Source organism: Mustelus asterias, chromosome 19, assembly GCF_964213995.1.
Source record: "Mustelus asterias chromosome 19, sMusAst1.hap1.1, whole genome shotgun sequence".
NCBI lineage: Eukaryota > Metazoa > Chordata > Chondrichthyes > Carcharhiniformes > Triakidae > Mustelus > Mustelus asterias.
The window spans coordinates 19,831,289-19,844,984 of NC_135819.1; the positions used below are offsets into that span (position 1 = coordinate 19,831,289).

Here is a 13,696-nt window from a genome sequence, read left to right on the forward strand (position 1 = left end):
TGGACAATAACCAGACACAGTGCAGAGAACCCAGGGTACACTCACTGGACAATAACCAGACACAGTGCAGAGAACCCAGGGTACACTCACTGGAGACTAACCAGACACAGTGCAGAGAGCCCAGGGTACACTCACTGGAGACTAACCAGACACAGCGCAGGGAGCCCAGGGTATACTCACTGGACAATAACCAGACACAGTGCAGAGAACCCAGGGTATACTCACTGGACAATAACCAGACACAGTGCAGAGAACCCAGGGTATACTCACTGGACAATAACCAGACACAGTGCAGAGAACCCAGGGTATACTCACTGGACAATAACCAGACACAGTGCAGGGAGCCCAGGGTACACTCACTGGACAATAACCAGACACAGTGCAGAGAGCCCAGGGTACACTCACTGGAGACTAACCAGACACAGTGCAGAGAGCCCAGGGTACACTCACTGGAGACTAACCAGACACAGTGCAGAGAACCCAGGGTATACTCACTGGAGACTAACCAGACACAGTGCAGAGAACCCAGGGTATACTCACTGGACAATAACCAGACACAGTGCAGAGAACCCAGGGTATACTCACTGGACAATAACCAGACACAGTGCAGGGAGCCCAGGGTATACTCACTGGAGACTAACCAGACACAGTGCAGGGAGCCCAGGGTACACTCACTGGAGACTAACCAGACACAGTGCAGGGAGCCTCGGGCATATTGGCTGGAGACCAACCAGAAACAATGATGTAGGAAGTCTGGGTGTACACGGCAGGTGTAGGGCAGCACCGTAGCACAGTGGTCAGCACTGCTCCCTCACAGCGCCAGGGACCTGGGTTTGATTCCAGCCTCGGGTCAGTGTGTCTGTGTGGAGTTTGCACATTCTTCCCGTGTCTGCGCGGGTTTCCCCCGGGTGCTCCGGTTTCCTCCCACGCTGTGGGGTTAGGTGGATTGTCCATGATGAATCGCCCCTCAGTGTCCAAAGATGGTGTAGGTTAAGGGGATTAGTGGGGTAAATACGTGGGGGTTACGGGGATAGGTCCTGGGTGAGATGCTCTGTCAGAGAGCTGGTGCAGACGTGATGGGCTGAATGGCCTCTTCTGCACTGTAGGGATTCTATACTTATTGGAGAATGTCCAATTGGGGCGGCACGATAGCACAGTGGTCAGCACTGCTGCTTCACAGCTCCAGGGTCCCGGGTTCAATTCCCGGCTCAGGTCACTGTCTGTGTGGAGTTTGCACATTCTCCTCGTGTCTGCGTGGGTTTCCTCCGGGTGCTCCGGTTTCCTCCCACAGTCCAAAGATGTGCGGGTTAGGTTGATTGGCCAGGTTAGAAATTGCCCCTTAGAGTCCTGAGATGTGCAGGTTAGAGGGATTAGCGGGTAAATATGTGGGGATAGGGCCTGGGTGGGATTGTGGTCGGTGCAGACTCGATGGGCCGAATGGCCTCCTTCTGCACTGTAGGGTTTCTATGGTTTCTAAACAATGGTGTCGGGAGTCTGGAGTAAACTCACTGGAAAATAACCAGAAACAATTGTGTCGGGGGTCTTCTCCGAACTGCTTCTAATGTAATTGTATGCTTCCTTGAGTAAGGAGACCAAGGGGTGGGGGGCTGGGTGCCACATGGAGAACGTTCTGACGATTTGAAGGCCATCTTATCAGGCCCACAGAAACCACAATCGCACCAACTTCCTGCCTTACCTGTCACAGCAGCAGAAAAAGGAGCAGACGGAACTCTCCACTTCACGGAATTTGCCAGAGTTTGGAGCATCTGTGCACTCGGCGATGAACTCGCGCAGCTCGATGGGGTGTACCCCACTGATACCATGGTGCTGGAATAGAAACAACACAGAGTCTGACTGGCGCTCGGCACGGTGGGGAGTCCCCACTGCTTCAATGTTAAACCGAGGTCTCAGCTGATCTCTGACGCCCAGACCCCATTTTAACATAAGAACTAGGAGCAGGAGTAGGCCATCTGGCCCCTCGAGCCTGCTCCGCCATTCCATAAGATCATGGCTGATCTTTTCATGGACTCAGCTCCACTTACCCACCCGCTCACCATAACCCTTAATTCCTTTACTGTTCAAAAAATTATCTATCCTTGCCTTAAAAACATTCAATGAGGTAGCCTCAACTGCTTCACTGGGCAGGGAATTCCACAGATTCACAACCCTTTGGGTGAAGAAGTTCATCCTCAACTCAGTCCTAAATCTGCTTCCCCTTATTTTGAGGCCATGCCCCCTAGTTCTAGTTTCACCTGCCAGTGGAAACAACTTCCCTGCTTCTATCTTATCTATTCCCTTCATAATCTTACATGTTTCTATAAGCTCTCCCCTCATTCTTATGAATTCCAATGAGTATAGCCCCAGTTTACTCAGTCTCTCCTCATAAGCCAACCCTCTCAACTCCAGAATCAACCGAGTGAATCTCCTCTGCACCCCCTCCAGTGCCAGTATATCCTTTCTCAAATAACTCAGAGCAGGAGCTTTCCCCAGCGTCTTCTACGAAGTAGAAAGGGTCGAGAGCTTCAGGTTTTTAGGTGTCCAGATCACCAACAAACTGTCCTGGTCCCCCCCATGCCGACACTATAGTTAAGAAAGCCCACCAACGCCTCTAGTTTCTCAGAAGACTGAGAAAATTTGGCATGTCGGTTATGATTCTCACCAACTTTTACAGATGCACCATAGAAAGCATTCTTTCTGGTTGTATCACAGCTTGGTATGGCTCCTGCTCTGCCCAAGACTGCAAGAAACTCCAAAAGTGGTTGTGAATGTAGCCCAATCCATCACGCAAACCAGCCTCCCATCCATTGACTCCGTCTACACTTCCCGCTGCCTCGGAAAAGCAGCCAGCATAATTAAGGACCCCACGCACCCCGGACATTCTCTCTTCCACCTTCTTCCTTCGGGAAAAAGATACAAAAGGCTGAGGTCACGTACCAACCGACTCAAGAACAGCTTCTTCCCTGCTGCTGTCAGACTTTGGAATGGACCTACCTCGCATTAAGTTGATCTTTCTCTACACCCTAGCTATGACTGTAACACTACATTCTGCACTCTCTCCTTTCCTTCTCTATGAACGGTATGCTCTGTCTGCATAGCGCGCAAGAAACAATACTTTTCACTGTATACTAATACATGTGACAATAATAAATCAAATCAAATTATCAATATTCACCCTTGAACCAATATCATTTAAACAGACAATCTGGTCATCTCCAGTTTGTGGGATCTTGCTGTGCACAGACTGACTTGCCAGTTTCCTACATTACCTCCCATTAAATGCTTTCCTGTAGTGTTTTGGGATGCCCCGAGTGTTTGTTGGCTGGGTTGACACCCAGTAGGACTGGCAGTGAGACAATCCGCCCTGTGCAGCAACACTGCCACCTTCAGGGTGATACAGAGGATGGCAGCTCCAGGATCCCTCTCGCATAGATCTATCTATAGCTGTACCAGCCGGTAACACGCTGTGAGGTGTGGGCAGTGCCAGTCACTGTGCACTGCTGCTGTAGTTCCTGTGCCTGGTCTGTATACTTTGCCAGCCGCAGGTACTGCAATTGTTGTCCAGAGCTGGATGGACTCAGCAAAGGCCCCCTCCAATTCAAAACCTCAGGTCCCATCACATCAGGGAATCTCTCCCAATCATTCATACGCAAGGAAATCCCCCATTCTAAATGGAGGAATGCAGATTTTCCCCCCCATTTTATCTCCCCTTTATATCCTCAGATACTTGGGGCATCATCCTGGGGCTCTGTTGCCCAGTAAGAATACCACTATGTCACCACCTGCCCCTCATATAAACCAGTTCACTCTAGGTGTCTGGGACCAACTGGGCGAGTCTGTGACTACCGTCTGGGAAATACAGGCTCGCTTTAAGACTTGCTCCTCCTCAACACCAATTATTAGGGCAGCACGGTGGCACAGTGGTTAGCGCTGCTGCCTCACAGCTCCAAGGACCCAGGTTCGATTCCCAGCTTGGGTCCGTCGCCTGTTCGGGTACACTGAGGGAAAATTTAGCACGGCCAATGCACTTAACCAGCACGTCTTTCGGACTGTGGGAGGAAACCAGAGCACCCGGAGGAAACCCACGCAGACATGGGGAGAACGTGCAGACTCCGCACAGACAGTGACCCAAGCCGGGAATCGAACCTGGACCCCTGGTGTTGTGAGGCAGCAATGCTAACACTGTGCCGCCCATGTAGACCTCCATCAGGTCTCCCCTCAGCCTCCGTCTTTTCAGTGAAAACAATCCTAGTTTATTCAATTTCTTCTCATAGCCGACACCCTCAGTGTAAAGGCAAAACATCGCGGATGCTGGAATCTGAAACAAAAACAGAAAATGCTGGAAAATCTCAGCTGTCCGACAGCATTTGTGGGGAACTCTGATGAAGGGTCACCCAGACGCGAAACGTTGGCTCTATTCTCTCCCCACAGATGCTGTCAGACCTGCTGAGATTTTCCAGCATTTTCTATTTTTGCGCCCTTAGTTACTTTTCCAGGGCAGGGATCAGTCACATGGGGGGCCGGGGGGGGGGGGGGGGGGGTTACAGGTTTGAAGGCGAATGAGTCTTAGAGTGTGAGAGCACAGGCACTCGAGGGTGAGTGCGTGCTCGTGAGGGTGTGAGTGAGCGTAACGCGGAGCGCGTAACACGGAGAGCGCAACGCGGAGAGCGCAATGCGGAGCGCAACGGAGAGTGGGGGCAGTACGGTGGCAAAGTGGTTAGTATTGCGACCTCACAGCATCGGGGACCCAGGTTCAATTCCGACCTCAGGTCGCTGTCTGTGCAGAGTCTGCACGTTCTCCCCGTGTCTGTGTGGGTTTCCTCCGGGTGCTCCGGTTTCCTCCCACAGTCCGAAAGACGTGCTGGTTAGGGTGCATTGACCCGAACAGGCGCCGGAGTGTGGCGACTGGGGGATTTTCACAGTAACTTCATTGCAGTGTTAATGTCAGCCTACCTGTGACACTAATAAATAAGCTTTAGGTGTGGGAGTGTGTGTGAGCGTGAAAGTGCAGGCACGAGTGACAGCGAGTGTGGGAGTGAGGGTGAGGGAGAGTGAGGGTGAATGTGCTACTGACACATGCAACCACCCAGTTTGAGATTAGTTAATGTTTCCTGTTCTGTATTGCTCTCTCCCTCATCCTGAGCACTGGACTAAAAGCCCTTATGAAGTACATTTTAACCCAATAACTCTATCTCAGTAATTTTATACAATGTCACTAACTGAGTGAATTTACACAGAGTTTCACAGCACAGTTACAGGCAATTCAATATAACACTTTATTTTCTGTAGAAGCCTGCTCCTCCTTTAGCCTCCAGATCCCTCTTAAATGTCGCTGGTGTGCCTGCTTCCGCCACCTCCTCTGGCAGCGCGTTCCAGGCACCCGCCACTCTCTGCATGAAAAACTTTACCTCACCTCATCAGCACCCCATTCCTTTCCCAAGTGTAGAATCCTACAGTGCAGAAAGAGGCCATTCGGCCCATCGAGTCTGCACCGACCACAATCCCACCCTGGCCCTATCCACATATCCCTACATATTTACCCACTAATCCCTCTAACCTATGCATCCCGGGACACTAAGGGGCAATTTAGAATGGCCAATCAACCTAGCTCGCACATCTTTGGACTGTGGGTGGAAACCGGAGCACCCGGAGGAAACCCACACAGACACAGGGAGAATGTGCAAACTCCACACAGACAGCAACCCGAGCCGGGATTTGAACCCAGGTCCCTGGAGCTGTGAAGCAGCAGTGCTAACCACTGTGCTACCGTGCCGCCCAACTTACCAGCTTCCCCTTAGAGGCATCAACACTATTCAACTCGATGTAATAATCTGCACGTGCCTGTCCTTGCAACTCTGTTCACACAAGAGCTTCAAGTTTTTAGGTGCCCAGATCACCAACAACCTGTCCAGGTCCCCCCCATGCTGACACTATCGTTAAGAAAGCCCACCAACGCCTCTGCTTTCTCAGAAGACTGAGGAAATTTGACATGTCCGCTACAACTCTGACCAACTTTTACAGGTGCACCATAGAAAGCATTCTTTCTGGTTGTATCACAGCTTGGTATGGCTCCTGCTCTGACCAAGAACGCAAGGAACTACACAAAGTCGTGAATGTAGCCCAATCCATCAGGCAAACCAGCCTCCCATCCATTGACTCTGTCTACACTTCCCGCTGCCTCGGGAAAGCAGCCAGCATAATTAAGGACGCCACCCACCCGGACATTCTCTCTTCCACCTTCTTCCGTCGGGAAAAAGATACAAATGTCTGAGGTCACGTACCAACCGACTCAAGAACAGCTTCTTCCCTGCTGCTCTCAGACTTTTGAATGGACCTACCTCGCATTAAGTTGATCTTTCTCTACACCCTAGCTATGACTGTAACACTACATTCTGCACTGTCTCCTTTCCTTCTCTATGAACGGTATGCTTTGTCTGTATAGTGCGCAAGAAACAATACTTTTCACTGTGTGTTAATACATGTGACAATAATAAATCAAATCAAACCAAACCTTGACGGCTTCATAGGAGCCAGTGATGAGGGCGATGAAGAGACTGAGGACCATGTAGATGAAGAGACTGATGAAGGTATACAGGTACAGCTGGCTGAATAGCCACACCAGCGTACTCTTCTGCCTCATGTGAGAGAAGGTCACAAACATGTCGTCCCCATTGATGAGTGAGAACAAGCACTCCGAGACCATGGAGAGCGTTCGAAACTGCAACATGAGGAGGAGGAGGAACATCAGGACAACTTCAAACAGACTCGCCTCCCACCCCTCGCCTCTCAGGTAGAAACCCTCCCACTGCGCACTGGCTCAAACGCTGACCCACAGGAGGTCAGCCAGCCTCTCCTGTTAACCCCGGACAGGCGCTGAACACAAGAAATACTCAGCAGCCAACACCGACGGGGGAGCGTCAACATAAAGGGCCCACAGAGCCAGGAGTGGCCCTAGCAAGAAGAGGATGGGGGGGGGGGGAGGAGGGCAGGGGGGAAACCGAGCCAGAAGGTGAGAGGACTGGGTGGGAGGAGAGAATGGAGGGCCGGCGGCAGCCAGGGGGCGGGGGTCGGCAGCCAGGGGGCGGGGGTCGGCAGCCAGGGGGCGGGGGTCGGCAGCCAGGGGGCGGGGGTCGGCAGCCAGGGGGCGGGGGTCGGCAGCCAGGGGGCGGGGGTCGGCAGCCAGGGGGCGGGGGTCGGCAGCCAGGGGGCGGGGGTCGGCAGCAGGGCTGCGCTGAATTTGAAAGCTGAAGCCACGGAGGGTTTAAAACACGAGGATGAAAATGTTAATAATGCCCAGGTCAAAGTCCATTGAATCCCTACAGTAGAAAAGGAGACTGTTCGGCCCATCGAACCTGCACCGACTCTCCCAACCAGCATCCCACCCAGACCTCATCCCATCCACCCAACACCAAGACCAATCCATCTTTGGACTGTGGGAGGAAACCCACGCAGACACGGGGAGAATATGCAAACTCCACACAGACAGTGACCCAAGCCGGGAATCGAACCCTGACGAGGTGAGGCGGCAGTGCGAACCACTGTGCCACCCACAAAGCGAGCTCAGAAATTACAGCATTGGCTGTAAAGCAAATTGAGACACTGTGAAACAGCTATAGAAATGCATCATCTCCCTATGCCTGCGTGTCCCCCAATGCCCCCCACAACCTACCTTGTCGTGATAAGGCCCCAGCACTATCCAGCCACAGAAGCAGTAACCCATGTAGATAACAGCCACACAGCAGCAGAACCGGATTACGTTGGGGAAAGCAGCTCGCAGAGTCACGATGAGGATCTGCGGAGAAAGCAGTGTCACTTCAGGAACCCAGAAGAGTACCGCAGACAGTGACGCACACCGCGACAACACACACGAACTCAGATAGTACTCTTTCCAAAGGGGTAAGTATATTCCAGAGGGGCAGTGCTTAAAAAAAACAGGAAAGTCAGGATGGAGTTTGAAAGAAATCTGAGGTTTGGAAGGAGGGAGACAGGGAGGGAAATCATAGAATCCCTACAGTACAGAAGGAGGCCATTCGGCCCATCGAGTCTGCACTGACCACAATCCCACCCAGGCCCTACCCCCATATCCCTACATATTTTACCTGCTAATCCCTCCAATCTATGCATCCCAGGACACTAAGGGGCAATTTTTAGCATGGCCAATCAACCTAACCCGCACATCTTTGGACTGTGGGAGGAAACCGGAGCACCCGGAGGAAACCCACGCAGACACGAGGAGAATGTGCAAACTCCACACAGACAGTGACCCAAGCCGGGAATCGAACCCAGGTCCCTGGAGCTGTGAAGCAGCAGTGCTAACCACTGTGCTACCGTGCTGCCCGGTGAAATGTTAAAGCTGTGGACAGCACATGTCAAGGAGATTCCACTGGTCTGGGAGTGAGTGCAGTTTCACCAGAGGGGCACTGGTGCTAAAAGGGTGAAATTACAAAGACAGGTCGCACTGGGAGAAGATTAGGAAGAATGGAAATGATTGAAGAATTTGGAAAGTGTGGAGAGTGAGAAACATTTAATATCAGTTGTTTAGGTTTAATCTCAGTTGTTTTGGGTTTAATCTCAGTTGTTTGGGTTTAATATCAGTTGTTCTGGGTTTAATCTCAGTTGTTCTGGGTTTAATATCAGTTGTTTGGGTTTAATCCCAGTTGTTTGGGTTTAATATCAGTTGTTAATATCAGGGATTTGTTCCCAGGAGCAGGCTGAGGGTAAGAGAGTGGGTTTTCTGACTTTAATTAATTATTTATTTTTTCAGTTAATTTTGGTTTAAAATCGGAGGTTTTTTTCAAAACCGGAAGTCGGGCCAGGAGAGGCCTGGGGAAGTTTTTGGAGGGTTTAAAAGCGCACCAAAGTATACAGCGGGCAGCATCGTAGCGGGCAGCTGAGTGAGTGGGAAGTTGAGTGAGCTGTCAGGGTTTTGGCTCACAGGGCTTGGACGAGCAGGGGTGAGTTTTTGTTTCCTTACACTCTTATTAACTTTTCACTGTCTTACTTGACATAAAGTGTCCAGTATGAGTGTGAAACCAGTGTGTTGTTCCCAGTGTAGGATGTGGGAGGTCCTGGAGGCATCTGGCCTCCCGGACATCCACATCTGTGAGGGGTGTGTCGAGCTGCGGTTCCTGAGGGACCGTGTTAGGGAGCTGGAACTGCAGCTCGAGGATCTTAGGCTGATGAGGGAGAATGAGGAGGTGATAGACAAGAGCTATCATCAGGTGGTCACACCAGGGCAACGGGAGGAGGCCAAGTGGGTGATGGCCAGGAAGGGTAAGGCTAGGGTGGTTGAGAGCACCCCAGTGGATTTGCCCCTGCACAACAAGTACTCCTGCTTGAGTACTGCTGGGGGGGACAGCCCGCCTGGGGGAAGCAACAGTGGCCGTGTCTCCGCAGTGGAGTCCAGCCCTGTAACTCAGAGGGCTAAGGAAAAGAGGAGGAAGGCGGTATTAATCGGGGACTCGATGGTGAAGGGGACAGACAGGCGTTTCTGCGGAGGTAGGCGGGATTCTCGCATGGTGGTCTGCCTCCCTGGGGCCGGGATCCAGGATGTCGCTAGTCGCGTCCCGGAAATCCTGAGGTGGGAGGGAGAGGAGCCTGAGGTAGCGGTACATATTGGTACCGCTGATGTGGGTAGGAAGGGAGAAGGGGTCATGAAAAGGGAGTACAGGGAATTAGGGAGACAGCTGAGAAAGAGGAAAGCAAAGGTAGTAATCTCAGGATTACTGCCTGTGCCACGGGAAGGTGAGGGCAGGAATGGAGTGAGGTGGAAGATGAATGTGTGGCTGAGGGACTGGTGCAGGGGGCAGGGATTCAGGTTCCTGGACCATTGGGACCTCTTTAGGGGCAGGGGTGATCTGTATACAAAAAACGGGTGGAACTTGAATCACACGGGGACCAATATCCTGGCCGGTAGGTTGGCTAAGGTTACTGGGGAGAATTTAAACTAGATAGGTTGGGGGGAGGGGAGCTAGAAGAGTTGACTAGGATCAAGGAACTAATTGATGGGGTGGAGGATGCAGGGGTAAGGGGAATTACAAAATTAATGGTAGAGGAGAGGGTGCAAGTGAATGAAGGCGGTAATTTAGATAAGGGAGTAGAGGGAGAGGGTGTTCGCGACTCATCAAAGCGGGTCCAGATAAAAGCTGGAATAAGGACACTTTGCCTGAATGCACGAAGCATTCGGAACAAGGTAAATGAGTTGATGGTGCAAATCAGCACGAGTGGGTACGATCTAGTGGCCATTACAGAAACGTGGCTGAAAGGTGACCAGGACTGGGAGATGAATATCCAGGGGTATCAGGCGTTTAGGAAGAATAGACAGGAAGGAAAAGGTGGTGGGGTCGCGCTATTAATAAGAGATAATATCAGGGTAGTACTGAGGGATGACATAGGCTCTGAGGAACAAAACGTGGAATCATTATGGGTAGAGATGAGGAATAGTAGAGGGAGAAAGACACTAGTAGGTGTGGTATATAGGCCCCCAAATAATAATGTTGAGGTAGGGAGGGCTATAAACAAGCAGATAAGGGATGCGTGTAAAAACGGAACGGCAATAATCATGGGGGACTTCAACGTGCACATTGACTGGCAGACTCAAGTCGGTAAGGGTGGAATGGAGGAAGAGTTCTTAGAATGCTGTCGGGATAGTTTCCTTGAACAGCATGTTACGGAACCGACGAGGGAACAAGCTATTTTGGATCTGGTATTGTGTAACGAGGTAGGTAGAATTAAGGATCTTATTGTGAAGGACCCTCTTGGGTCTAGTGACCACAATATGGTCGAATTTCTGATTCAGATGGAAGAGGAGAAAGTTTGGTCCCAAACCAGTGTCCTCTGTTTGAACAGAGGGAAATATGATAGGATGAGGGATGAATTGGCTAAGGTAGACTGGGAGAGCAGGCTGGCAGGTAGGATAGCTGAGGAACAGTGGAGGATTTTTAAGGAGATCCTTTTCAGTTCTCAGCAAAAATATATTCCAGCAAAAAACAAGGATTGGAAGAAAAGGGAGAACCAGCCGTGGATAACGAAGGAAATAAAGGAGAGTATTAAAATAAAAACAGCTGCGTACAGAGTGGCCAAAAATAGTGGAGAAACAAGTGATTGGGAAAAATTTAAGAAACAACAAAGAGAGACTAAGAAAGCGATAAAGAAAGGAAGGATAGACTATGAAGCTCGGCTAGCAATTAATATAAAAAATGATAGTAAAAGTTTTTATAAATATATAAAAAGGAATAGAGTGGCTAGAGTGAATGTTGGACCCTTGGAGGACGAGAGGGGGGAGTTAATAGTGGGAAATGAGGATATGGCTGAGTCTTTAAATAAGTTTTTTGTGTCGGTCTTCACGGTGGAGGACACAAATAGTTTGCCAAATATTAACGATAGAGGGTTGGCAGCAGGAGAAATACTTAATACAATTAATGTTACCAGAGAGGCAGTGCTGGGTAGACTAATGGGACTAAAGGTGGACAAGTCCCCGGGTCCGGATGGAATGCATCCCAGGGTATTGAAAGAAATGTCAGAGGTAATAGTGGATGCGTTAGTGATTATTTATCAAAACTCGTTGCATTCTGGGGTAGTGCCGGTTGATTGGAAAACGGCTAATGTTACGCCGCTGTTTAAAAAAGGAAGGAGACAAAAGGCGGGTAACTATAGGCCGGTCAGCTTAACGTCTGTAGTAGGGAAAATGCTGGAATCCATTATTAAAGAGGAGATAGCAGGGCATCTGGATAGAAATGGTTCGATCAATCAGACGCAGCATGGATTCATGAGGGGAAAGTCGTGCTTGACGAACATGTTGGATTTTTATGAAGATGTGACTAGGGCGGTTGATGGAGGAGAACCGGTGGATGCGGTGTTTTTGGATTTCCAAAAGGCGTTTGATAAGGTGCCCCATAAAAGGCTACTGAAGAAGATTAGGGCACACGGAGTTGGGGGTAGTGTGTTAAAGTGGATTGGGGACTGGCTATCCGACAGGAAGCAAAGAGTCGGAATAAATGGGTGTTTTTCCGGTTGGAGGAAGGTAACTAGTGGCGTGCCGCAGGGATCGGTACTCGGGCCGCAACTATTTACCATTTATATAGATGATCTGGAGGAGGGGACGGAGTGTAGGGTAACGAAGTTTGCAGACGACACAAAGATAAGTGGAAAAGTGAATCGTGTGGAGGACGGAGAAGATCTGCAGAGAGATTTGGACAGGCTGAGTGAGTGGGCGAGGATATGGCAAATGGAGTATAACGTTGAGAAATGCGAGGTTATACACTTTGGAGGAAATAATAACAAATGGGATTACTATCTCAATGGAAACAAATTAAAACATGCTACCGTGCAAAGGGACCTGGGGGTCCTTGTGCATGAGACGCAAAAGCCCAGTCTGCAGGTACAACAGGTGATCAAGAAGGCAAATGGGATGTTGGCCTATATTGCGAAGGGGATAGAATATAAAAGCAGGGATGTCTTGATGCACCTGTACAGGGCATTGGTGAGGCCGCAGCTGGAATACTGTGTGCAGTATTGGTCCCCTTATATGAGGAAGGATATATTGGCATTGGAGGGAGTGCAGAGAAGGTTCACCAGGTTGATACCGGAGATGAGGGGTTTGGATTATGAGGAGAGGCTGAGGAGATTGGGTTTGTACTCGTTGGAGTTTAGAAGGATGAGGGGGGATCTTATGGAGACTTATAAGATAATGCGGGGGCTGGATAGGGTGGAGGCGGAGAGATTCTTTCCACTTAGTAAGGAAGTTAAAACTAGAGGACACAGCCTCAAAATAAAGGGGGGTCGGTTTAAGACAGAGTTGAGGAGGAACTTCTTCTCCCAGAGGGTGGTGAATCTCTGGAATTCTCTGCCCACTGAGGTGGTGGAGGCTACCTCGCTGAATATGTTTAAAGCGCGGATGGATGGATTCCTGATCGGTAAGGGAATTAAGGGTTATGGGGATCAGGCGGGTAAGTGGTACTGATCCACGTCAGATCAGCCATGATCTTATTGAATGGCGGGGCAGGCTCGAGGGGCTAGATGGCCTACTCCTGCTCCTATTTCTTATGTTCTTATGTTCTTATTTCCCTCTGGCGAACAGTCCAGGAAAAAGGGGCAAAAACCTTCAAATTAGAGTTAGAGTGTTATGGGGAGGGGATGGCCTGGTAGTATAATCGCTGGACTATGCGGAAACTCAGCTAATGTTCTGGGGACCCGGGTTCGAATCCCGCCACGGCAGATGGTGGAATTTGAATTCAATAAAAAATATCCGGAATTAAGAATCTACTGATGACCATGAAAACATTGTCGATTTTCGGAAAAACCCATCGGGTTCACTAATATTCCTTTCGGGAAGGAAATCTGCTGTCCTTACCTGGTCCAGCCCACATGAAGGAGCAGCGCGCCGAAAGCTCGTGATACCAGATAAACCACCTGTTGGACTTTAACCTGGTGTTGTGAGACTTTCTACCTGACCTACATGTGACCCCAGAGCCACAGCAATGTGGTCGACTCTCAACTGGGCAACTAGGGATGGGCAATAAATGCTGTAAGAAGTTTAACAACACCAGGTTAAAGTCCAACAGGTTTATTTGATAGCAAAAGCCACACAAGCTTGTGTGGCTTTTGCTACCAAATAAACCTGTTGGACTTTAACCTGGTGTTGTTAAACTTCTTACTGTGTTTACCCCAGTCCAACGCCGGCATCTCCACATCAATAAAT

At 50.1% G+C, this 13,696-nt stretch overlaps 1 protein-coding gene across 1 annotated transcript in view; it reads right to left on the reverse strand.

The window, feature by feature from the left end:
- Positions 1 to 13,696, reverse strand: part of mcoln1a (mucolipin TRP cation channel 1a) — a 74,580-nt gene that overhangs the window by 7,880 nt on the left and 53,004 nt on the right. Inside the window, exons 11-13 of the mRNA XM_078235121.1 lie at positions 7,667 to 7,789; positions 6,509 to 6,715; positions 1,697 to 1,827 (exon numbers count right to left, since the gene is read on the reverse strand). Coding sequence (XP_078091247.1) covers positions 1,697 to 1,827; positions 6,509 to 6,715; positions 7,667 to 7,789 — 461 coding nt within the window. The remainder of the gene's footprint in view (positions 1 to 1,696; positions 1,828 to 6,508; positions 6,716 to 7,666; positions 7,790 to 13,696) is intronic.